The sequence below is a fragment of the Diabrotica virgifera genome, chromosome 5 (assembly GCF_917563875.1).
Source record: "Diabrotica virgifera virgifera chromosome 5, PGI_DIABVI_V3a".
Classification (NCBI taxonomy): Eukaryota; Metazoa; Arthropoda; class Insecta; order Coleoptera; family Chrysomelidae; genus Diabrotica; species Diabrotica virgifera.
Window position 1 is genome coordinate 76,561,547 of NC_065447.1, and position 27,503 is coordinate 76,589,049.

At 34.5% G+C, this 27,503-nt stretch overlaps 1 protein-coding gene across 1 annotated transcript in view; it reads left to right on the forward strand.

Annotated features, from left to right (window-relative positions):
• The window catches only part of LOC114331862 (uncharacterized), a 73,234-nt gene extending 49,513 nt beyond the window's left edge, over positions 1 to 23,721 (forward strand). The window contains exons 3-6 of the mRNA XM_050651467.1: positions 9,687 to 9,789; positions 15,677 to 15,766; positions 19,100 to 19,255; positions 23,105 to 23,721. Coding sequence (XP_050507424.1) covers positions 9,687 to 9,789; positions 15,677 to 15,766; positions 19,100 to 19,255; positions 23,105 to 23,155 — 400 coding nt within the window. The 3' untranslated portion in view covers positions 23,156 to 23,721. The remainder of the gene's footprint in view (positions 1 to 9,686; positions 9,790 to 15,676; positions 15,767 to 19,099; positions 19,256 to 23,104) is intronic.
• The last annotated feature ends 3,782 nt before the right edge of the window (positions 23,722 to 27,503 follow it).

The window sequence follows — 27,503 nt, forward strand, 5'->3', positions numbered from 1 at the left end:
AGTATTTTTGATATCACTGGGGATATGATTATATATTTTTGGGGCTAGAAATAGAAAACTTCTTTGACAGAAGGACTTTGTCATTTTCGGAATCATATAGTGATGGTAAATTGTTGTCTGTTTTCATGGTGTGATATTTTAAAGGCACACAAAGAAAGTATAACTGTTTCAAGTCAAATATATTACTATCCTTATATAATCTATCTGTAGAGTAGGTGTATGGTTTAGACGTAATAATTTTCAGAAATCTTCTTTGTATGATTTCTAGTGGAAGAATGTGTGTTTTCAGGGCGCTTCCCCAAGCCAGTATACCATAACGGAGATGACTTTCTACTAGTCCGTAATATAGTGTGCGAAGGTATATATTAGGTATGTGTTTTTTAAGATGTTTAATTTTATACAGGATAAACTGTAGCTTTTTAATGATATATTTAATGTGAAAGTCCCATTTTAGATGTGTATCTATAAAAACTCATAGATATTTAACATTTGTTACGGGTTTAATATAAAAATTTTGTTTATTATGTGATATTTGAAGGGGTTTGAATAATAGATGTGTTCTAGAGGTATTTCAAAAAAACTAATTAAAAGGCACCATCAAAGAGCTCCAGTTCCCTTGGAAGCCTTTTCGGAGTAGGTGATTTAGGTTAAACCGTAATATTTTGAGCCCAGAAATCTACAGTTAAAATATTTCCAATTATTAATGAAACACTCTGTATTGTTTGGTTTTATTTCATTTTCTTTTATTTTGTAATAATATTGACGATTTGTGTAATTTCAGTAAACTGTATTTGTTGTTGTTTTTGACTACTATTTGTATCTACGCTTTGTCCATAAAATTGTAAAATTTTCAGTGACAATAAAATATATTTCTATTCTATTCTACAGGGTGTAACAAAAATACAGGTCATAAATTAAACCACATATTCTGGGCCCAAAAATAGTTCGATTGAACTTAACTTACCTTAGTACAAATGTGCAAGTAAAAAAGTTACAGCCCTTTGAAGTTACAAAATGAAAATCGTTTTTTTTCCAATATATCGAAAACTATTAGAGGTTTTTTATTGAAAATGGACATGTGGCATTCTTATGGTGGGAACATCTTAAAGAAAAAATATGGGGGGGTTTTGGGTACATTTGGGTTTTTGGAAAATTTTATGGGGGTTTTGTTCTCTTAACCCCCCCAAAAAAAACTTTTTTGTACGATCCAAATAAATTATTATTGTGGTACCATTAGTTAAATTTAATATTTTAAAACTTTTTGCCTTTTTAGTATTTTTTCGATAATGCAGTTTTTAACGAGTTGCGGCTTCTTTTTTAATATGTTTACATAAACATTTTATGAGGGTTTTGTTCCTTTAAACCCCCCAAATATTCCAAGTTAACCCAATTAAATAGGTTTGTTTCAGCAGACATTTTCTAGCGGTACCATTATTTAAACATAGTGTTTTTAAAACTTTTTTGCCCCTTTGTATTTTTTCGATAAGGCACCTTTTATTGAGATGTGGTTTCATTTTTAATATGTTTCAAAATATACCTAAAAATGTAAATCATAAATAAACGTTTATTACATTATTACAAAGTCTCCATAATCGTACTTAACCATATACAAATATGTGGTGGATTTGATAAATATTTAAAATATCTCGATAAAAACTGACTTTCGAAAAAGTACTAAGAGATAAAAAAGTTTTTAAAACATTGTGCTTAACTAATGGCACTACAATAATAATTAAATTGGAACGTACACAAAAGTTTGGGGGTTTAAAGAAACCAAACCCCCATAAAATTTTTATGGGGTGTCCAAATTTCAGTATAATTTTTTCTTAAAATAATACTGCTATAAGAATGCCACATGCCCATTTTCAATAAAAAATCTAAAAATAGTTTTTGATCTATTGGAAAAAAAAACGATTTTCATTTTGTAATTTCAAAGGGCTGTAACTTATTTTACGTGCACATTTGTACTAAAGTAAGTTAGGTTCAATCGAACTATTTTTGGTCCCCGAATATGTGATTAAATTTATGACCTGTATTTTTGTTACACCCTGTATACACGCGTTTTTGCTGCTTTTGTTGAACATTTTTTTAGCACTATCCCATATCAGTCATGAAAATGGGCCCGGCGACAAATTTTGATAGGGGGCCCCTGTGGGGCTAGCTACGCCACTGGTTTTCATACTGCGTCCACTGTATCGGCAGCGATCGGATTGCCGATGCCACTACCTGCTAGGGTAGAAAAATTACTAAGGTAGACTTTAAAATTGGTTGTTTATTTATTTATTGGTTGTTTATTTAATTTAGTAATTAATTTATGCATATTAGCTACATTTATTAGTATGATATTTTAATGTATCTGTTTAGTAATAAAAATCCACAAAAACGTAAAATGTATAGTTCTTGTTTAAATATCTACAAAACGAAACATGCTAGACACATACAACCTGATATCAAAAGAAAGCCTGTAACATTTACTACAAAATGCAATACTAATATACAATATACAGGGTGTACCATTTAAAAAATGAAAAAAAAGTGTATTTGCAAATAGTGATCACATTGTATTTTATATTGATATATATATGTCAAAGATATTAAATTATTTAAAAATGACACTATACTGGTAAAACTCTCATATGTCATTTTAAATATTTCGAAAATTATTAACTTGAGACCTATAAAACCTTACATTAAAAAAAAAACAAAATAAAAAAAAACAAAAAAAAACAAAAAAAAATCACAAAGAAGGCCTAAACCTCCGCGAGGATGAATCGGGTTTAGGTCTTAGCGCGAAAGAAAAAAAAATTAATATCAATTAGTGGTTTAGTATAAGTATTTAGTAATAGTGTTTTATTAGTATGTATTTTTAATGTAATGTATGTAATATATGTTTGTGATTATTAAAATATAATGTATATCAGTTAAAATTAGGAAATTGTGTCTATGAAAATAAAAAAAAAAATTGAGCTGGCCAATTGGTTCAAACCAAGGTCATAAATCTAAACACACACACACACACACACATAAAACCTTACACAAACTCTACATGTTTTTAAAAAATACATTCAAAAATGATTTGTAAACATTTTTTTATCGGCATAGTAATATTCAGCTCATACACCAATTCTTTCGGTATACCGCAAGCTATAGCAGAAACACGACGGTAGACCACATAATAGCACCCATTTTTCTAAGTAAATACATTTGAATATAAAGGAATACACGAAGCTGTTACAATTTGATTTAAATGGAAAATAGTAACTACATCAGTAGGTATCTAATGCCTGGTTGCACCAAGAGATCTTAAGCTCCAGCTTAGCTAAGCTCTACTTATAGATAGGGCCTCCTTGAGTATCACTTACGTTGCATCATGATTTTAGATTCTTACCTTATTATCAATTATATCTATTAATATATTATGGTATTCTTATATATTATAATTATATTATACTCGTATTAATTCTTATGATATTCTCGACTTAAGCTTAAGATCTGTTGGTGCAACCGGGCATTAATCTTTCTTTAAAGATTAATTTATTAAAGTTGCCTTTCTGAAATCGGTAAAATATTTTCTGTGGTTTTGAACTACTTGTAACACACTTTGCTTGCTTTTTCATCTTTTGTGAGGGTCAATGAAATTTCTTGCATCAATTTTACACTTCTCTCAGTAACATCATTAACAAGTCTAATCTTTTTTTAAAAATTCATTGCTTTAAGATAGAAAAATGTGTTGTTTTTTTTTAACGAGAATAATTTTCATAGTTAGATCGTCTATATATCTTGAAAAAGACCAAAAGACAATAAACACGAAAAATTCGTAATATTTATGATATTTTAATCCATATAATCAACTTATCATGGCCTGTAATATTTGTTTCTGAATATACATATATGTATATAAAATAAAAGTTAAAACTGAGTTTACTTGTTTCATTACGGACAAGACGATCGTCAAATGCAAATAGCCGTAGATTAGCTCCCACTGGACCAAGCGAAAATCCGAACAGAGCGCGTGGGGCGCGTCCACTATCAGCATTCCGAATGATTCATCGGCACGAATCGCAAAAGTTGCCTCTCGAATCTCGAAGCAACCCTTCGGTATTGCCGATGATGCGATCCGTACGATGCGAATTAGTGGACGCAGTTACATAAGTTTTTGTACAAGGCAAACTAAAATCCGTTGCGTACGATGCGTACAATGCGGGTCTGTGGACGCTTGCCTTAACTGAGTTACTCGCGTGCCTAGGACGTGCGATTTCTATTGTTCTGCGCGCCATGCCGTCCACGTTCCGGTGTAACATAAATCAGCCTAAAAATTCGCTAGCTTTATTAGTATGGCATAAATAAAAGCTTTTAGTATAGCTTTTGAGAAACAACCCCCCCTTCAGTAGCTGAAATGCAAGAAGCAGTTACCAGACTGAAAAACAAGAAGTCACCTGGATTAGACAATATTAGCGCAGAATTAATAAAAGAAGGCGGAGACTCCCTATTGAATACAATACACGAAATAATAGCGAACATATAGAATAATAAACAACTGCCACAAGACTGGAATACCGGAGTAATTATTCCACTACATAAAAAAGGAGATCAGCTTGAATGTAAAAATTACTGGGCAATAACGCTACTGACTGTGGCATATAAAATACTGTCAAATATTGTGTATGAGCGATTGAGACCATAATATGCGGAACAAATAGTTGGGGGATATCAATGTGGTTTCTGCAGGCAGAAGTCCACAATAGATCAGATCTTCGTCTTTAGGCAAATCTTGGAAAAGACTAGTGAATTTAATAAAGGTACACACCATCTCTTCATTGATTTTGAGAGTGCTTATGATAGTATCCATCGAGAATTTCTGATCCACGCCCTGAAAGAGTTTAATATTCCAACTCAACTCATTGATATAATAAAAGAAACACTTAAAGTACAGAGCCAAATTCGAATTCAAAACGCACTAACAGATACAATACATGTTAGAACGGGCCTACGACAAGGAGATGCTCTATCCTGTATTCTATTCAACATCACATTAGAGAAAATAATAATGGGGGGTCAAAGGTCAACACCAGAGGAACAATAATAACGAAAAGTGTACAAATATTGGCATTTTCAGCTACATAGCTAGAAGCAAAAGAGAAATGATAGAAGTATTTAATGCGATAGAAAGAGCGGCACAAACAGCGGCCTAAATAGTAATGAAAATGAAGGCCAGCAAATCGACAGGCCAAAGAAACCTACAGAATCTGACAATAGGAGACTATAACATCGAAAACGTAAAAAATTTCACATATCTAGGTTCACTAGTCACCGCAGATAACAATGTCAGCGAGAAGTCAAGAGAAGAATACATATTGCTAATAAAACATATAATGGACTTAAAATACACAAGGAAAAATTCCTGTACTGGCTGTATACCATAAATCACAAAAAATAAAAAACTTATTTTGTAAAAGGTATATGTATTTAAAATCCCTAAAAAGGGCTGTATCACAAAACGTTTTCGGAATCAATATTCCATCATCAGTGTTATCACAGGTTTACATGCTTAAATTGATTTTAAACAGTTGGGGTTACATTATATTATCTGATTTTGCAAATGTTGTACAAAATGTTTAAAATATTTCCAGATTAACCCCTGGCATCACATGACATCAACCATATTGGTTGGAAAATTGATACTACAATTTATGGGTTTTTACCTGGGTATTAAGTTGGATAATGTAACCCCAACTGTTTAAAATCAATTTAAGGGTTTTTACCCGTACATTTTGGTGGCTTAAAGCATGTAAACCTGTGATAACACCGATGATGTAATATTTATTCCGAAAACGTTTTGTGATACAGCCCTTTTTAGGGATTTTAAATACATATACCTTTTACAAAATAAGCTTTTTATTTTTTATATAATGGACTAATTAAACATCTAAGATCTAACAACATCACGAAAAAAACCAAATGCAAAATATACAAAACCCTGATAAAACCGGTCCTCATATATGGATCAGAGACATGGACACTGTCGAAAAGCGATGAGAACTTACTAGGTACGTTTGAACGAAAAATCCTCAGACACATATATAAGGGGGCGAAAGAAAATGACGTATGACGCAGAAGACATAATTTTGAACTATACGCAGCATACAACGAACCCGTCATAACATCCATAAAAATCGGACGTCTGCGCTGGATGGGACATGTTGAACGGATGTTGGAGACCGAAACACCAAAACATATAATGAGGCAAGCAGCAGTAGGGAGAAGGTCAAAGGGAAGACCCAAACTTAGATACATGAAACAAGTGGAACAAGATCTGAAAACACTTGAGATTACCCACTGGAAGAACAAAGCAAGGAACAGAACAGAATGGAGGAAAACCCTAGAACAAGCCAGGACCCAAAAAGGGTTGTCGAGCTCGAGCTACTGATGATGATGATAGCTTTTGTAAATTCGCTACCTGGTCGGTTCCATGGTCGGATCCGTTCGGTTGTAATCCTTGGCGCGGTGCGGACATGCGACAAAACGCTGAAACACTGTTTATAGCTTTGATTAACAATAAAAAAATTAATTTTTAGCAATGCAAATAATCAAAACCGGTATAACTTGACTTCAACTTTCAAATGCTGCAAGCAGAATTGCTATTTTATTTTTTAATCAAAAGTTATTCGGGTTCAAAAATTGCAATTTTTCGATTTTTTTAAGTTTAACTGTGTTTATCTCGAAAACTATGCATTTAGAAAATGAAAGAAAATGTTTTTTGCAAAAAATTGCTTTTTATCTACCCGTAACATGGAAGGAGGGAGGGGGTAACAAGGTACCATCGCACCTTCCGGCAAGATTCAGTTTTTCATTGTTCAAGTATACTCAAGTACTTCCAGGGCCAGGTCTATTAACATACACACACCCAAACTTATATGAAATCATCTGATAATTCTTAATATTTCTTGCGAATTTAAAAAAACGAACACACGAAGTCAAACAATATTTATTTTAAAGCAATTTAATAACAAATACATAACAATTAAATAAAACAATAAATAGGTCTGGATCCCACGTATGAAAAAAGTTGATTAATAGCAAGCTGAAAATTTGTTAATAGCTTAAGGGTGTCTAGTCGAACAAACTTTGATATATAGGAACACTGGAACAGAGGAAGTTTTAATTGTGGAACAGGTTAAAAATTTGGAACGGTCAGACCACGAAAACGGTACAAGTATTTTGTCCGACAGAACAGACTTAAACTCTCCGAACAGAGATTAAACTCTCATGTAAAAATCAGACCGCTATTTATCACCAAATGGGCGTTTTAATGAGTGGAATATGTAGAATATGTTAAATGACAGGAATTATGACAGGTGATAAATAGCAGTCTGATTTTTGCATGAGAGTTTAATCTCTGTTCGGAGAGTTTAAGTCTATTCTGTCGGACAAAATAAATGTGCCGTTTTCTTGGTCTGGTCGTTCCAAATTCTTAACCTGTTCCACAATTAAAACTGCCCCTGTTCCAGTGTTCCCATATATCAACGTTTATCCGACTAGACACCCTTAAGCTATTAACAAATTTTCAGCTTGCCATTAATCAACTTTTTTTTCATACGCGGTATCCAGGCCTAAAGGTATTTAACAAACAGATTGAAAGTAGTTGTTTTAAAGTCAATAGCATACAAAATTTCAATGTAAAACGAATAATGTTTAAATTGTTTTTATTTATTTATTTTGTATTTTGTGATAGTCAATGTTATCACCTCTAGTCCTTATGCAAGCGTCAGTTTGCGTGGACATGCTCCTAATCAAATTATCAACATTTTGTTGTGTTAGGCTGCTCCATCCTAGCAGCTTGTACTAGCCGTGCGGTGTTTTGTGGATTATCCCGGCGAGCTCTAATTTTTCTTTTAAGCATATCCCACAAATACTCTATAGGATTAAGCTCATGTGAGCAAGCAGGCCACTCCAAACAAGGGATGCCTTCTGCTTCAATGATGTCTGTAGTCACTCTAGTGGTATGTAGAGGTGTAGAGGTCCATTATCATGCAATAAAATTAAATTTTCTCCAGTTGCACCTCTCCAGAGCCTGACTACAGGTTATCAACATACCTGTGAGCAGTTAAAGTTCTATATATATAGACCGGTCACTCTAGTATAGAGTATAGGTCGCTCAGGTTCATGAGCTCTTTTAATCCATTTCATGCGGTGGATTGGTCCGCATAATTCCTCTTCATTATCCTTTATAGATTTTCGTGTTTTTTTGCTTTTTCTGTAATCTGTTTCCCGTTAAAGTTGACTGGATGAAAATTAAAGTAGTTTTTTTTACGGATCACAATTCCTCTCCAGAACATTACACTTCCCCTTGTATATTTGTAAACAGATCTGACAGTTTTCGTTCTTGCTTGTCTTCCTTGACCTCTAAGTACACGATTTCGTGGGTCATCTGAATTTACACAAATTCTGACTTTTTTTGAAAATAGCACATTTTGTCAATTCCCAATATTCCAGTTTTGGTGATAAAGACACCAATTTAGGCGATCAATCTTGTGCTGCCTGGATAACTCGGGAACCCATAACTGCCTCGTGCTGTATACTTCTTGATACGAACTCTTCTTCTTATCGTTTTTAACTGAAACAGTTACCTACACCTGTAGCTTTTAAAAGCTACCTTTGGAGCTGCAGGTGAGAAATGGCGGGTGTTTTCCAGCTGATTGGACAATTAAACGAACGTGGAGAGCCGTTATTACTTTTGGCGACTCTCCCTTGCTTTATTTTTGAGTTTCCTAGTTCCTGTTACCTAGCATAGGTTTTGGGCAGAACCCCCCGCCTAGCTCTACAGCTATGTCCCTCTGAGAACATTACTTTCTCCACAAGACCAATAATCTTTCTTTGTTCTAAGTTCTATAACCCCACATGAGGCATATTTTCGTTTTTGGACGCAAAAGTTAGTTTATTTATTTTCGTTAAATTTGCAACTCAAGCAAATAACCTATACCGTACCGATCTGTACTATCCGATTGGCTTATATATTTGCTTATTTTCAATAAAAACCTTTAATCTTCGCAACAATAACAAGTTTTTTCAAAAGAAATAAATATTACTTTGAAATACATGGTGATTCCATATAAGTTTGGGTGTGTGTATTTATAAAGTAACAAAAACGTTTTAGAAAAATATGAGCTTGTTTGATGTTTTCCGAAACAATACAAGTTTTCTATCTACATTGACCCCCCTATATTGTCTGGGTAGCCTTTAGACACCGCGATAAATCCGAGCGATTTATCTATATCGATCGATTTGTTTAAATTTATCGTTGTATGTAAACGGTACATCGCAGCGATTTATCGGATTTTAAGTTTAATTGGAGTTGGTATCGGATTGCATCAATTTATTGTAACGATCGAGTAGGACTTTTCATCGATTGTCATTTGTTTCGAGCTTCTGTCATATATTATATGATCTGTGTATAATATTAATTAATATACACGGATTATACAAAATATGACAAAAGTTCGAAACAAATGACTGTGAATGAAAAGCCCTGTTGTTTCAATTTATAATCCATCGCGACAATCGCAGCGCATAAACAGCTTTAAAAAAAATCAATAAATCGTAGCAATTTGTCGTCACAATAAATCGATCTCATTTATCGCGGCGTTTAAACGCCACTTTAACATAAAATTATTATTTAAAAATTTCAGACTAGTTACTGAATTAAATACACTTACAAAAGGATCTATTGGTGTATTGTCTTTAGTATGTAGCCTGGTTGTAGCCGTAACCGTAAATCAGGTATTGAAAGGGGTACGTATTATATTTTTTTACATTTTACATCTCGTCTTTTACATCTTATTTTTTCTCTAGTTTAGGGTAGTTTACAAATAATGTACCAGACATGTTTTAAAAGTAATTACGACATTTCGACAAGCGAAAGTGGCTTGTTCTGACCGTGAAGAGGAAGAGATCGAGATCCTAACGGGAAATTTACTACAGTGTTGTCAAGTATGTCAATATTTCTTTAAAGAAAGACAGGTACATTTTAGAATTAAAGCGAGAGACGATCAGTGATTCTCCATACCTTATAAGATCTCAAGCACGAGAAATTAATAGTATGATAAGATTGATCCAAAAGATGGCATAACCCAGACATCCAAAGTGAAAGTTCTCCTCCAACACCAAATTGTTCTATATAGTCCACATAATGTCCAGAAAAAAGTCACACCACCAAGTTTCATATTTAACTTCAAATATGTCGAAAACTAATGACTTTATCGTTACCAATGAAGAGTATATTATTTACGTAGAAAGTATTGGGGAATCTAAAAATGGCACTAAAATAGTAATTCCTCCGGTGGCGTAGAATTTGATAAGGGTCAACCATTCACCATCCCCTGTCGTACGCCTCTGGTAGCAGCTAGAAACGTTTGTTTATCATAATTTAGTAGGGTGTCTAGTAGTCGCACTTTCTGTTAAGTATGAAAAGGATACGTCGAAAAGTTTTAAAATGCTGAGCAAAAATAGTTTTTAAATTTTTAGATAAAACACCCTGTAACTCAGTAAGGAACCATATTTTAGTTAAGTGTTTTAGGTTAAATCTTCGTATTTTGTGCTAAGGTTTCTCCAGTTACTATATGGACAATTATTAATGAAACACCCTGTATACCTAATACATTATAAATACAAAAATGCCCGTCACAGTTTGGACGAGAAACTTATATTAGTTATTAACAAATAAGGGTCAAAAATGGCAATTTTTTCGTTTACATCGCTACAGGTAAAAATAGGGTAATTAAATATCTGATTTATAATATTCATCTTTTATTTTGCAAAATAAAACTAAAATTTCGGAAATAAAAAAATTGCTATAACTTTTGCCAAAATGATCTAAGACTTTCATATTGCATGGAAAGATCAATCAAACAGTCCGTATAAAGTACACAAAATTTTAGGACGATTCGTTAATTAGTTTAAATTTTATTCGATTTGTTCATTCCAAAGAGCTTTTTTGGCAATGTTATTGTTTAGAAAATAATAATGATATAGCAATTCTGTGGAAACCACATGAAAGAAGAATAGTTATGTTTTCAAAGTATTGAAAAAAATCATTTAAAATTCGTTTTTTCACTCCAAAACATTTTACTAAAGTAGAGTCATTTTTATCTCATAAACAATTTGGATAGCTTTGTTAATATTGACTGTAGAGTACATCTACTTTGGAAATTCAAAAGCTGGTATTTTTACACGATTTTTCAAAAAAAAAACGTTTGCCTAGGTTAATTAGGGTCAAAGTTAGCCCTAGCCCCTTTTATTATTTAATTCACAGTTACTTCTATTTACATAAAATTCTCCTGTAACAGTGTTAGTTACCATGCTACTCCGAAACGGCTTGGCCAATTTTTATGAAATTTTACATGTATAGCTTATAGGAACAAGAATAAGTTATAATCTATTTTTTATACCGGGTTGCCCCCCTGGCACTTTTTTTAAATTTTTTTGGACAAAATTGTCCATCCTAATTTTATATGATGTAGAATTAAAAATACATACAACCCTTAATTTTCACTCTTCTGTAACTAACCCCTATTTGTTAATAGCCATCTATATATTATCATCTATAAAATTCTCCTATCACAATATTAGTTGCCATATTCCTCTGAGACCGCTTGACCGATTTTTATGAAATTATATATGTATATTTGTAAGGTCTTACAATCGGTAGTAATCTATTTTTCATAACCCTGAGTGATAATGGGGGTTCCCCCTAGCATTTTGTAATGTTACGTGGGGATATGTGTAGTTAACTTTCTCTATAAGACTACGAGTGCATACAAATTTAAAAAATTATGATCAAAATCCATCAACAAGCTCCGGAGATATTAATCGCAGCATATGTTTGAAGAATAAGTTTTATTTTTTGATTCCACGGATTTTAATAATTCCCCTCCTCCGACCACGAGTCGATTTCATTAGGACGTCATTTTTAAAGCTTTATTAACCACTCTGTTGAGGTTCGAAGTTTACTCAAACTTTTACACAGACACTATATACCTTTAACTTCAAAATAGCGCCAGTTAGGTTGCTTAATTATTATAAACAAAGTAGCCAATTAAATAAAAAAAGTGGCTAGCTTTGACCGTAATTAACTTAGGTGAAAATTCGTCTTTTGGAAATTCGTGTAAAAATACCAGCTTTCCAAATCCCATTGTAGTTTTAGCCTACAGTCAATATTAACAAAGTTATTTAAATGGTTTATATAAGCATTTTAAAAAAAATTAAAAGCTTTTTATAAAATGACTGTGCTTTTTTTAAAATGTTTTAGGAGTGATACAAACGAATTGTTAAGGATTTTTTTAAATACATTGAAAATATGACTTCTTTTTTTTCATGTGGTTTCCGAAGAATTGCTATCATTATGGTAGGGGAGCAAAGTATGCTAAATGTGCAGTCACTTGAGCGCTTTGGGGACCTATTGGGTTGTGAAGAGTAGGTCCTAAAACCAAAAAAAGTTAAGTAAAGTTTTCCATTTTAGTGGGCGTTTGCCATTTTTTAATTTAATTTTCGATTTCCAACAATCGTTTTTTCCGATTATAACACAATCTATCCATAATTCGAAAAAATGTTTCGAATAAAAGTTACTTATTCTTACGTAAGGAATCCAAATCTGCAATAAAAAATGAGGGCTCCTATTTAAGATTTTAAAGTAACCCCCCACCCCACATCTATGGGGGGTCGTGTTTGGTGCATTCGATAGATTTTTCAAAAATATTGAATAAGTGTATTTTACAGTTTTTCGATCTGATGTTCATTTCGCGAATTATCGCGGGATTCGTATTTAAAATATTAAATTTATCCCCCACCCCTCTCCGTGGGAAGTCTTGTTTGGTATCATTAGATAGATTTTTAAAAAATATTGAGCATATATTTTTTAGTTTTTCGATCTGTCATTCATTTCGCGAAATATTCGCTTTTTTCTTGTGAATCTTTGGGACTCACCCATTTCCTTACGCCCGGCTCAAATCGTCAGATTTTTGAAATATACACTCTTTTGCATGTACTTAACTTACCTTATCTTAATCTGACAATTTCGAGTTTTTTTAAGAATAGATTTTTTTTTTCGGGCCCCCCTTAACGAACTCCCCTGTGTTAAGAGCCAATCTATGGTAGAGATACATCTGCAGGGTACCAGGTTTCTCCCTATATGCTAATCTGACGCGCTCGAGTAACTGCAAAAATCCCCGCTTGGGCTCCCCTACCATTATTATTTTCTGAACAATAATATTGCGGAAAAAAAAGCTCTTTGGGATAAACAAATTGAATAAAATTTAAACTAATTGATAAATCGCCTAAAAATTTTTTGTACATAATACGGACTGTTTGACTCAACTTTTCGTGCAATTGAAAGTCTTAATTAAGGTCATTTTCGGAAAAGGTATAGCAAATTTTTTATTTGCGAAATTTTAGTCTTATTTTGCAATTTCCGGAGCAATAAATAATCGGATCAAAATTAAATTCAAAAACTGCCGATTTAAGCCTTGGGTCATCTACTAAACGAAGAATACTATAAATAAGATATATTTAATTACCCTATTTTTACCTGTAACGATTTAAACGAAAAAACTGACATTTTTGACCCTTATTTGTTAATAGCTAAAATTCTCGTTCGAACTGTGACGGGCATTTTTGTATTTATAATGTATTAGGTATAATGTACCCAAAAGGTCACTAAAATAACAAACGAGGAAGTGGCTCAAGCGCTTCAAAAAATAAAGAGAGGACAAGCGGTAGGAGCAGATGATATTCCTGGGGAAGTATGGAGAGCATTGGGACAGTCAGGAACAAGGTGGCTAGCAGGTTTCTTTAATAGAATTGTGGAAGTTGGACAAATGCCAGACGAATGGAGAAGCAGTATATTAATACCTGTCTACAAAAACAAGGGAGATATACAACAATGTACAAACTACAGGGCTATAAAACTGCTTATCCACACCATGAAAATATGGGAAAGAGTAATTGATAGACGGATACGTGAAGAGACCGAAATATCCGAGAATCAATTTGGCTTTATGAAGGGCAGAACAACAATAGATGCAATTTTCATTATAAGGCAGCTGATGAAAAAATACAGGAGTAAAGAAACAAACGCTCATATGGTATTCATTGATCTTGAGAAAGCATATGATAGAGTTCCTCGAGAGCTTCTGTGGTGGGCACTCAATAAGAAAGGAGTCCCTGGTGAAACGTAAAGATTGTAAGGGATATGTATGAGGGAGTAACGACTAGTGTTAGGACAGGTGTGGGAGAGACTGATAAATTTCATGTGAAAGTAGGATTGCACCAAGGCTCGGTGCTTAGTCGGTATTTATTCTCATTAGTTTTGGACCAGATAACAGTGAAACTACAGGGTAACATGCCATGGTGCTTAATGCATGCTGATGATGTCGTGTTAGTAGGAAATAGTGAAAGAGACTTAGAACAAAAACTGGAACAGTGGAGACAAGCTCTGGAGGAAAAAGGTTTAAAACTTAGTAGGACAAAGAGAGAGTATTTGCAATGTTTATTTAAAGATGGAGTTACTACAAATAAAATGGTATCTTTGGATGGTGAACTGATTGTAAAAAAGCAATAGTTTTAAGTACCTGGGATCGGTATTACAGAGTAATGGAGAAATAGATGGAGATGCATGCAGTAGAATTAGGGCTGGATGGATGAAGTGTAAGGAAGCGAGTGGTGTGCTGTGTGACAGGAAAATTCTAATGAAGTTCAAGGGAAAATTCTATAAAACAGCCCTGACCGGCTATGATGTATGGAACTGAATGTTGGGCAGTAAAAAAGAAAAAGGAACAACGAATGCATGTGGCGGAAATAAGAATGCTTAGATAGATGAGTGGAGTGACAAAAACGGATAAAATTAAAAATGAGTATATTAGGGGAAGTCTAGGTGTGGCACCAATTGATGCCAAAATGAGAGAGCATAGGTTAAGATGGTTTGGTCATGTTCAACGTTGAGACGTTAATTACCCAATCCGAAGAATAGCTGAAGTGCAGATTCCTGGAAGGAGTAGGAGAGGAAGACCAAAGAAGACGTGGGGGGAGATGATTAGGCAGGACATGTTGGTAAAGGGGATTAATATTGATATGACCCAAGATAGAATTGTAGGGAGAATTGCAATTAGGGAAATCAACCCCGCATAGGGATAAGGCAAAGAGAATGATGATGATGATGATGATGATGATGATGATGATGATGATGATGATGATGATGATGATGATGATGATGATGATGATGATGATGATGATGATGATGATGATGATGATGATGATGATGATGATGATGATGATGAGGATAATGTACCCAAAAAACCCATTTGCAACTTGGCTGCTCAACTGTCCCGAACTTGGTATAATTTTGGCTTATTTCCCTGGCGTAATTTGGGAATTATCTCTTGTGGTCCTTACCAATCACTTATAATTAATTATTGTTATCATTCGGTCTATCTATCCATTGCATTCTACTCTTCCGATTCTTAGCCAGTTAGTACCCTATGGTGTTACAATTTGGGAAGTGAACCTGAATATATTTTCACTTTACTATAACGGCCTAAAAGGTAAATAATTATTATTATTTTAAATCACTTCTTTCTTTGGCGGTTGTTCTAATTATTATACATGTATTTATTTATTTCTATTTTAGGAAAAAACGTTTGCAGCAATAGTGGTTGGGGTTGGATGGTTTTATTCTCTTACTATAAATTGCATTACTGGCCAAGCAATAATCAATCAGGTAAAATAAATTTAATAGCGTGAATACAGAGAAATATTAATATAAACATAAGTGATTATGAGGATATTTCTTGTGGTCTATTATAGCCGGCACGGGAATCGGTTGGAAAAATTACACATATAATTACAAATATAACAAAATTCAGTCTGGCAAATCATGTGAATGTTGATATTAACATATCCCTTCTAAGATAAACAGAACTGTACTCGTGTCCTTATCGTCACATCGAACAAATCTTAGCAAATTTTTGAATTGTTTTAACCCCATGGTAGCTTTAAATATAGTAGGTCCATAAAACTTACTCCAAAGTATATCTACATTATGGATGTTGGCACTCAGTCAGGTGTCCTGCAGTTAGTAGTAGTCCAATAGAGGCATATAGCTCTGTAGAGTCGCAATATTTCCAGTTCTCTATCCCCAGGACTTCTTAGGTTTCTTTATTTGTACACTTCACTATTTCGTTCACAATTTTTTCGTCCACAAACAAACAAAAGGAATCAACAGGATCATCTACACTTTGACCAGGGACTAACATTACTTTGTGCACTTTGCTTTTTATTATGTCGCAGTATCGCATACGTCCTGTCGGTTGTGGTTAACTCTTCCAGTTAATTCCATCCTTAGTTTCAAAAATTACACATTCTGAAATCTGGGAACTTGTAGCTACACATTCTTCTTCATTATCACTCAATACTACTTGCTGATCATCCTCTTCACTTGCTTCCGAAAGATGATCTTCAATTTCAGAGTCACTTTCAATGCCACCTACTTCAGGAGATTCTTTATCATAGGAATTCCATAAATTATTAGCAATATCTTGCAGTTCTGCAGCTGATAATTGTTTTCGGGACATTTTATTAGCACTATCTATGTACTTTCACTGTAATTCAATATAATTTTAGGAGCTTAGTTGTCCACACTAACATCGATATCAAGCGACTGATAGCAGATACATTATTTATTTCAAAATATATATAGGTACCTACCTAACAATATTATTGCATTCCAACAATGATTATCAGTTTTTAAAATTCATTTAGAATAGATATAACACCTATTGTAAGCATCTCTTTGATGTTCACACCAAAGAAATGTTTACATTGTTTTTACACGTTTAGACTTTATTATTGGATTTCCGGAATCATAAAAGTCGTTAAGATAATCCACAAAAACAATACCTGACTGCCAGTTTAACTTATGTAACAAAGACTTAGACTTTAGGTATAAATACAAATAGGGTCCGACGGGCCCGTGTTGCCCCTTTACGTGACAAAATTCTTTCGACGCAATAATTTCAAAAATGATAATGAATATTTTGAATAGCTCATGACTATGTTGAAGGAAACATACTTCTAAACAACTTTAGTGATGCATAAAATTCAATAAAAAATTTTTTATCAGTTTATGATAAAAGAATTTGCGTCTCGGGCCCGTTGGACCCACCTTGCCCGGATAAGGGTTAATAAGGTTATGTTATAAAATGCATCATTTTCCCGCTATTTAAGCTTGAATTGGTACTTAGATTTGGGTACTCGTCGAAAAAAATATACATTCAATTACCTATTATAACTCACTTTTAGTTAACACTAAAAGGGAAAAGGGTAGGTATATAAGGGCTCAAAGTCGCGGTTTTTATTATTTTTTTTTTGTGATGCTCATGATCGAGATAGAGCACCAAAATTTAAGAATAAGTAGGCCATAACATATTTAAGTAATATCTCCAGGGGCGGAACGCTGTGGCCGATAAAGGGGTGGGGGCAGGGCTGAATATAACAATTTTAAGGGATATTTTGTGACGTTCGTGATCGAGATAGTGAACCAAAATTTGGGAGTAAGTAGATCATGACGTAGCTAAGCAAAATCTCAAGGGGCGGAAACCAGAGTTGGGGACGTAGTTTTAAGGGGTTAAAGTCGTAGTTTGTATTATTTTTTTTGTGACGCAGCACAACATTTGTCCCCCACGCAGCGTTACGCTCTTGGAGATTTTACTTAGTAATGTCATGATCTACTTATTCCCAAAATTTGGTGCACTATCTCGTTCATGCGAGTCACAAAAAAATAATAAAAACCGCGAATTTGACCCCTTATAACTACTCTCATTCCCAACTCTGGTTTCCGTCTCTGTTGATTTTACTTAGTTATGTCATGGTCTACTTATTCCCAAATTTTGGTGCACTATCTCGATCAGAAACGTCACAAACAACTTATATTTTTAATTTCACCCCTGCCCCCACACCTTTGTCTGCCACGCAGCGTTCCGCCCCTGGAGATTTTACTTAGTTATGTCATGACCTAGTTATTCAGTTATTCCAAAATTTTGGTACACTATCTCGATCATGAGCGTCACAAAAAAATAATAAAAACCGCGACTTTGGCCCCTTGTAACTACTCTTGTCCCCCACTCTGGTTTCCGCCTCTGAGGATTTTACTTAGTTATGTCATGGTCTACTTATTCCCAAATTTTGGTGCACTATCTCGATCAGAAACGTCACAACCAACTTATATTTTTAAATTCACCCCTGCCCCCACACCTTTGTCTGCCACGCAGCGTTCCGCCCCTGGAGATTTTACTTAGTTATGTCATGACCTAGTTATTCAGTTATTCCCAAATTTTGGTACACTATCTCGATCATGAGCGTCACAAAAAAATAATAAAAACCGCGACTTTGGCCCCTTGTAACTACTCTTGTCCCCCACTCTGGTTTCCGCCTCTGAGGATTTTACTTAGTTATGTCATGGTCTACTTATTCCCAAATTTTGGTGCAGTATCTCGATCAGCAGCGTCACAAAAAACCTTTTATAATTTTTATATTCACCCCCGCCCCACCCCTTTGTCGGCCACCAGCGTTCCGCCCCTGGAGATTTTACTTAGCTACGTCATGAGTAGTCATGACCTACTTATTCCCAAATTTTGGTGCACTGTCTCGATCATGAGCGTCACAAAAAAATAATAAAATCCGCAACTTTGACCCCTTATAACTACCCTCGTCCCCCACTCTGGCTTCCGCCCGTTGGGGAAAGTCATGTACACAACTAGTTCAACATATCCCCGCATAGTTTTTCCATATTACTTATCACGCACAAAGTCCGCTCCCAGCTCTTAGACTATTCGGTGCGTCGTTGATTTTGGATAATCGTATAAGGACACTAGTGTCATCTAACGATAAATACTTGACCCATAGACGTGACACTTTATGAGATAAAAGTTTGTAGTTTTATTAAACTGTTGGTGCAATAAAACCGATTTTAAAATTTTTTTAGTTACGACACTCTTTGAGCGGAGGTGCGATATATAGATTAAAATAATGTTTCTGATTGTGAATTTATTTTCAGACAGCGAGCATAACTACAAATATACAGAGCTCAAAATGGTACAAGGGCGATATCCCTGTTAAAAAAGATATTCTCTTCGCAATAATGTGTTCTCAAAGACCTTTTACGCTTAATGCATTACCACTTGGAACTTTAAACTTGGAACTATTGTTAATGGTACGTACGCAATATACATAATACAAGTTTAATAATCGTTAGAGGTCATGTATTTTTTATAATTAGTATCATATCTCAATTATTAAACACAATGCGCTGCTCGCTATTCATATCGACACGCATCTCTCATCTCGCCAGGACTCATTCTATAATGTTCCCAAAACATTCAAACACTTTTATAGATACATACAACATAATAGAATATTCTGGAGGACATAATTAAAGAAAATTGTTGGACACCCTGTATAAATAATTATGTTAATGTTTATATTACTGACCGGGTATTACTGAACGGGTAGCAAGTAGGAACTCCTTTGGAGTCCCTTGGATTCTATTGGATAGTCATATCAGGGAAAGTGAATCAATCCCTGCCCCCCGCAGATTCCAGGAGCTTCTTGACCCGGGAAGCTAACACCTGCTAAGGGTCCCTTGTTCAGGGTCACGGATGAAGTCCAGAACGGCATCCAAGACGACGAAGAATACTTTCGGTACGGCGAAGATGGCGGAGCTGGCAACCCTTGATTTAAGGGATAGTATAAGACCACAACCGCGGCGTCTGATCCAGAGTGGGCGGCCGAAAACAGCGTCGGACCCAGAATGGGCGGCTGAAACCAAAACTCACCAACACGTTTAGCCAGCGTGGTGTTTTACGGCTAAATACCCCTCATGAAAATGTCAGTTGAAAACAAGCAAATACCCCAGGCAAGTAGGAAATTATTTCCAGAGTATTGCACTGATAAACTATCAGTCTGTCCCATGAATTCGGATTCTAGGGGGGACAAAAGAATTAAAAAAGTAACTGAACTTGAGTGCGAACTAGAAAACATAAAGTGGGACATAGTCGGTCTTAGCGAAGTCAGAAGACGTTGCGAACAATTAATTAAACTAAAATCCGGACCTAGTTATTACCATGTAGGTGACGACAATAATTCCTTAGGAGGAACCTGTTTCATTATACACAAGCGTCTTCAAACAAGTATAGTATCACTAAAGAAATTTTGAACAAGAGTGATTTGTCTCACTCTCAAATTGAATACAAGGTATAATATGAAAATAATACAGGTTTATGCACCAACAACAGGCCATGATGAAGAAGTGGATCTATTCTATGATGATATCGAAGCTGCTCTTAAAGACAACCAAGGACATTTTACTTTTATATGTGGTGATTTTAACGTCAAAATAGAAATGAAATCCAACTCTACAGAAACGCCACTGGGAAACTTTGGCTTGGATGGTAGAAATTAACGTGGTGAAATACTGTTAAGGTTCATGCTGCAACACGAACTATTCCAAATGAACAGTTTTTTCAAAAAGAAACCGCATAGAAGATGAACATGGTAAATTCCTGATAGACAAACTCAAAAGGAAATAAATTTTATTGCTGACGAAGTACAAAAATTAAATAAAGAAATATCCAAAGCTATTAGATAAGACACTCGAAAATACAACCAAGAACAAATCGAATATACCATTGGGAATAATAGAAGTATGAAAGTATTGAGAAAAACACTAAGAACGAGAACAAGACAGATAATAAAGATTAAATATAGAATTGGTCATCTTACAACCAACAGGGAGGAAACCCTTAAAACAGTTGAAGACTTCTATAAATTGCTGTACACAAGCCAACACAAAGTAAATAGCAAAGAAGTACCAAAGTAAATAGCAAAGTACCAGAAATATTAGCAAGGAAAAAGGGCATTGTCAACTAAGTATCAGAACTGTTACCGGAAATCACAATAGACGAAATAAAACTAGCCCTAAGAAAAGCTAAGAATAAAAAATCTCCAGGCGAAGATTGTTTAATTAATGCAATCAAAATCGAAAGCACTTGTTTTCTTAAGAAAATAAAAACCTTTTTAACATGTGCCTTTTGGATAGTAATGTTGAAGTAATTCTATTGTACAAAAAAGGAGATCCCATGAATTAGAAAACTACAGACCTATAAGCCTTCTTAGTCACTTATACAAACTCCTTACAAGAATAGTAACGAATCGTCTTGAGAAAAAACTTGATTTCTACCAGCCAGTGGAGCAAGCGGGATTTCGTACCGGATTTGGAACAAATGATCACCTACAGAGCATTAAAACGGCAATAGAAAAGACTATCGAATACAATCGACCACTCGTTTTGGCTTTTGTAGATTTCCATAAAGCCTTTGACACAATAGAATTTGACAAAATTCTGGAAGCACTACAAGCATACCGCATTGACTACCGATACACAAGGGTAATTTACAATACATACAAGAACGCAGCTATGTCGGTGAAACTACATAAAAACATGGACCATATCCCAATCGGCAGAGAATAAGACAGGGCGATACCTTATCGCCTAAGCCTAAACTGTTTACCGCAGTGCTAGAATATGCTTGTAAAAAACTTAACTGAGAAGAGCGAGGCCTGAATATTGACGGTAGAAGATTAACAAATTTGGAATTCGCAGACGACATAGTTTTATTCTCTGCCAACCTCAAGAGAATATGTACAATATGCTACGTCGGAAAAATGAAAGAATACCCATGAACGAACAGATAAAACATGCTGTATTTTCCTGTCACCATGTCACAAAGAAAATTATCCAGTGCAAGTACATGTAACAATAGTTATTACATGTACTTGCGCTGGCCAATTTTTTATGTGACACGGTAACAGGAAAATACAGCGTGTTTTATATGTTCGTTCATGGGTATTCTTTCATTTTCCTACTGTACATGAACTTCAGTTAGTGTGTGCCAGTGTAGGTCTTAAAATAAACATCTCCAAAACAAAATTCATGACAAAGCTAGTACCTAGCGGAAATATCAATATTGGAGACAACGAAGTAGAGCTAGTGGAAAAATACATATACCTTGGATACATAATATACCTGGATACATAATATACCTGGATACATAATATACCTTGGATACGAAATAAAGATCACAAGAAACAACCAAACATGCGAACTACAAAGAAGAATTTTCCTAGCATGGGCAGCCTATGGAAAACTCAAAAACATCTTTAAAAGCGATATACAAATTTCTTTAAAACGTAAAACATTTGACCAATGTGTGTTGCTTGTAATGACTTATGGTGCCGAAACTTTGACATTGACAGCTACTACTTCTAAAATGCTGCAAATAGCTCAGAGGAAAATGGAAAGGTCAATGATACAAAGTGCTCAAAATAGAGCAAAATGGACAAAAATGAGGGAGGCCTATGTCCAGCAGTGGACGCAAAGGGCTGAATGATGATGAGTATGTCGCTTCGTGACCGAGTTAGAAATGAAGACTTAAGCCGAAGAACAGGAGTTACCGATGTAATTTCCGGAATTGCCACCCTGAAATGGAGCTGGCCGGACACGTCGCCCGAATCAGTGATCGGAGGTGGACGAAGAGATTACTTGAGTGGAGGCCGAGATTAGACAAAAGAAGTAGAGGAAGAGCACCTACTCGTTGGACTGACGATCTCAAGAAAATGTCAAGAAATTGGATACAAAGTGCTCAAAAATAGAGCACAATGGACAAAAATGAGGGAGGCCTATGTTCAGCAGTGGACGCAAAGGGCTGAATGATGATGAGTATATTACTGAATAGTGAATTGAATACCCTTTCAAATGAGCTACCACACGATCCCTATTCCCATTGAAAAATTACCGATTACGTCATCACTCGCAGATGGATGACGTCATTAGTATGAAATATATATCAAAAAATTTTAATTTAAAAATAAAAATCAACCTGTTTCGGCATTTCCTTAAAATCTAACAACTACTGCCAAATATCGAGGTGGACTCTTTTCTTTGGCCCACCCTGTATACCTATGTATATACCTATATATATAATGTATTTATTTGTATTTGTAGGTTGTGCAAACATCGTATTCATATGTAACACTATTGGCGAACACAACCTAGAACTGCAAGATGTTACGGGCTATTTTAGAGATAATTAAATATTTAGCAGAATAATGCACAGAAATTAGCGTTGATTTAAATAAATACACCAAATAATTAGTAGCTGTTAATTAGTCAGTATTTATTTAACACTCCATCGGACAGGCTAAGTCCTAAGCCTATCAGTGCATAAGGTTTTGAAAATTGGCAATAACATTAACTTTTAATATAAAGTACCTACTAGTCAAAAGCCGGTCCCCCCTTCGTATCTTTTAAACGGTTATAATATGTATGTACTTATAATAGTGAAATTTGGAGGGAGAAAATAAACGGGCGTAGGCTTCTCAACTAGTCACAACAGGTGTAGTGACAGATGACGTCGTTACAGCGCCACTGTGACAGTTAATTTTAAAAATAGGATCTTATGGCAGGTGATACCTCGTTTGAAAGGTATTGAAAATACCTATTCGGTCATATAATTTTGTTTGAGTTTAAGCTCATTTTTATGAATAAATTAAATAAATATCATATTTTAGTTTCGCATTTAATTTATAAAAATTCAAACGTCCGCCTTTGGTTACTTGTCAAAAATGTTGACGTTGACGTAAAAACAACTATACTAAATTTATAATCAAGATGCAGTAGAAATAAACAAACCAAGAAACGTTAAATGCTACTGGAAGAACTCCCGAATCATAATTTACAATGTATAAACTTTTTAAATCATGATTTGCGATTTACAATGTATATACATTGTAAATTATGATTCGGGAGTGCTCCTAGTAGCATTTAACGTGTCTTGGTTTGTTTATTTCTACTGCATCTTGATTGAAAATTTAGTATAGAGAATTTAAAAACGTCAACGTTTTTGACAAGTAACTAGCAGGGCCGGCTACAACGGGCCTGCAAGGGATGCACTGCAGGCGGGCGTCCCTGTTTGGGGGGCGCCAAAATGAGCTTTTTCCTGTTGGTGTTATGCAAAATACTAAAATAGAAAAATATATTTTTTTAAATGTGGTTTAAATTCGTCTTAATGCCCTAATCTGTGTTTGTTAGTTTTGCATATCACACAATTAAAATATTAAAAGTAAAATATACAAAAACATGCATGGCTCATGGAATTCTTACCATGTAGTAATATAATTTATTGGTCAAATATATCATATTTCAATCAAACAACTTTGCTCTTAATGAGAATGCTTTGTTTATTTTCTTCAAATTTCTTGCAAGTTGTTAGTTTTGTATCAGCAGTTATGAGAGGAAATGAATGATTTTTAGTAAAATAAATAAGACTGTGATACTGTTGTCTTGCCGCCTGTCTATTTAAGTAATATATACCTATTTATAAGTATTAAGTTAAGTATTAATCCCATAAAAACATAATATTTAAAATAAACATTTGACATTACTTTTAATTTAGATCTCTTTAGATTTAGTATTATTTCATGTGATTATAATACAGAATGTTTGTCAGTTGCACTCTGCAGTTAAACAATCTAGTGTTGCATTCAATTAATATAAAATTATATTATTTGTTAAATACTCATTACTATTATTAAATTATGGTTGCAAATTACTGCAGAAGCATAATTTTGATGTTTAAAGTTATTATCTTTATTTAGTTAAATAAAAATGGATTAAAAAAATAATCAGGGGTACAAATCCAAAAAGAAAAGCCGAAAAAAAAATGACAAAAAAAAAACAATTTTAGTTCTCTTAGCCAATTTCTTAAAAAAATTAAAGTGAAATTGTTTTGTCATATGATGGGTCCAATAAAACTGTAACCGAACTTTATTTACCGGGAATATTTGCGGATAGCGGGACACCGACTTAAGTCGGTTCCTCGCTGCCCAGAACACACTTTTTGAGGACACAAGTTCAAAATCAAATCATTAATAGGGAGAACAGTTCTTCTAGCTACCCCTAAAATCAGGTGGTTTAACCACATAAAGTAATACAGAGGATGTCCCATTACCCAGGGCATCCAAGGTAACATTCAGTACAAAGTCTCCTCATTCGTTATGTACTACGATAAGGAGGGGTGGTGGTATAGCTTGTACTTGGGGGTCAGATAGATACCACTCCAGGTTATGGGCGGTCAGATAGTTACCACTCCAGGTTACGCAATGTGTGACCGGTTTGATCTTCGGACATTGTGGGTCTCACTATTTCATTAGAACAGACATAATGTCCCCGAGGCTGGTGTTGTAAGAAGTATTTGTGTGTATTTGTGTGTGTGTGTGTGGGGGGCGAATTTGTTAGTTTTGCAGGCGGGCACCTTATACCCTAGCGCCGGCACTGGTAACTAGAGGCGGACGTTAGAAATTTTATTAATTAAATAGCAAAATAGAACTGTAGTATTTATTTAATTTATCCATTAAAATCAGCTTAAATCCAAACAAAATTAGTATGGTCATTCAACGAATATACGAGAGTCTTATCATAGCAGCCAAAGAGTAAAGACGTTAAATTCTAATTAATATTCGCTTACAGTTTTTTGCAAAAGTTAAAAACGCGTTTTGTGATTGTGTTATTTTATCGATAAACATTGGTAAGGTGACTCTATTTAAATACATATTATAGACGACCTCAAAAATAGGCCAGTATTTACTGGCCCCAAATAATTGATATTTTGGCATACAAAATATCAATTTCTACATCATGGCATCCTCATCTACGTCAACTCAACTTAGTTCTACACCAGACCACCAATCTCTACAACCTAAAAGCTACTCTTCCGCAACCAGACAACCAACCGCTAATGTATTTCCATCACGTAACCAAGCAATTGTGTTCGACGCAATTGACGACACCAAAATTGAAGATGGAAGTTTAAGCCAAATTATTCGACCAATCAATATTATTTTCTGTTCAAAGCTATCCAACAACAGAATGTGCATTTACTTAGCAAATGAAAAATTAGTGGACGATTTTATTACCAACCACGGAAAAATCAAAGTTAATCAACAACTCTTATAAGCATGTCGACTAATCACACCCAGCCAACGACTAGTACTCTCAGGCGTCTGGCCATCTATTCCACACTCAATCTTAGAATCCGAATTGCAAGCATTTGGTGTCAACCTTTTGTCACCCTTATCATTTCTCCGTATAGGGACTTCCAGTCCTGAGTTCCAGCATATATTAAGCTTCAGGCGACAAACCTATATATCCCCTTTAACCAACCATACCTTACCCGATACTTTTATTATCACCCATGAGGAAACATCATATAAAATATGAATATATTTAGACAACCAGACTTGTCCAATATGCAAAAATACCAAGCATTGGTGGACAGATTGATCCAGACTTCCATACCAAACCAGAAAGCGACACCTCTACGGACACCACATATAAAATAACAATATCATCACTAGTTTAATTCAATGGAATCTGAATGGGTATTACACCCATTTAGAAATGTTGCACATACTAATCTCAAAATACAGACCAATGATTCTATGTTTACAAGAAACTAATTTTAAAAACAACACTGCACATAAACTAAAAAACTAATTGTTTCTTTAAAAATCGACAACATGCTAAAATAGCCAGTGGAGGAGTAGTCATATACATAAATAACGACATTAATAGCACAGCAATACCACTAGAAACAAACATTGAGGCAATTGCAGTCAGAATCAAAGACGTAACTAGTTTTCCTTATGTAACATATACATCCCCCCAATCAAGAACTTGACCACAACGAAATATCGGATCTTTTAGAACAAATACCTATTCCACGATTAATTGTCGGTGACTTTAACGCACGAAGTGCTTTATGGCGTTCAAAAAAATTAACACATCTTGGTAGAAAAATAGAAGTACTACTGGAAAAACTCAGCCTAAATCTACTTAATGATGGACAAGATACCCGTTTCGACATCGCTATCGACTTATCTATATGTGAACCATCAATAACGCATATGCTTTCATGGGATGTATTACCGGAGCCATACGACAGTGACCATTATCTTATTAAAATTCATAACGAAGAAGCATCTACAGCTATACCAGAAGCAAAATAGAACTTAAAAATGCGGATTGGACGAAAATTCAAAATCAAATCGAACGCAACTTGCATGCCATAAGTGAAAATAGTAATGTGAACGAATAGGTAGATTTCATTACAAAACTAATAATAGATTCAGTAGACAAAAATATTGGAAAAATTAACTTCAACAGTAAATTCCATCCAGTTCCTTGGTGGAATCATGAATGTACAAACAATAAAGCAATACAACAATCCAAAAAAGCGTTTAATAAATTCAAACGACAAAAAAATGAACAAAACTCTTTAGAATTAAACGATTAAGAGCTATAGCCAGATTCACTATCAAAAAAGCTAAGCCCGAATCTTGGAAAA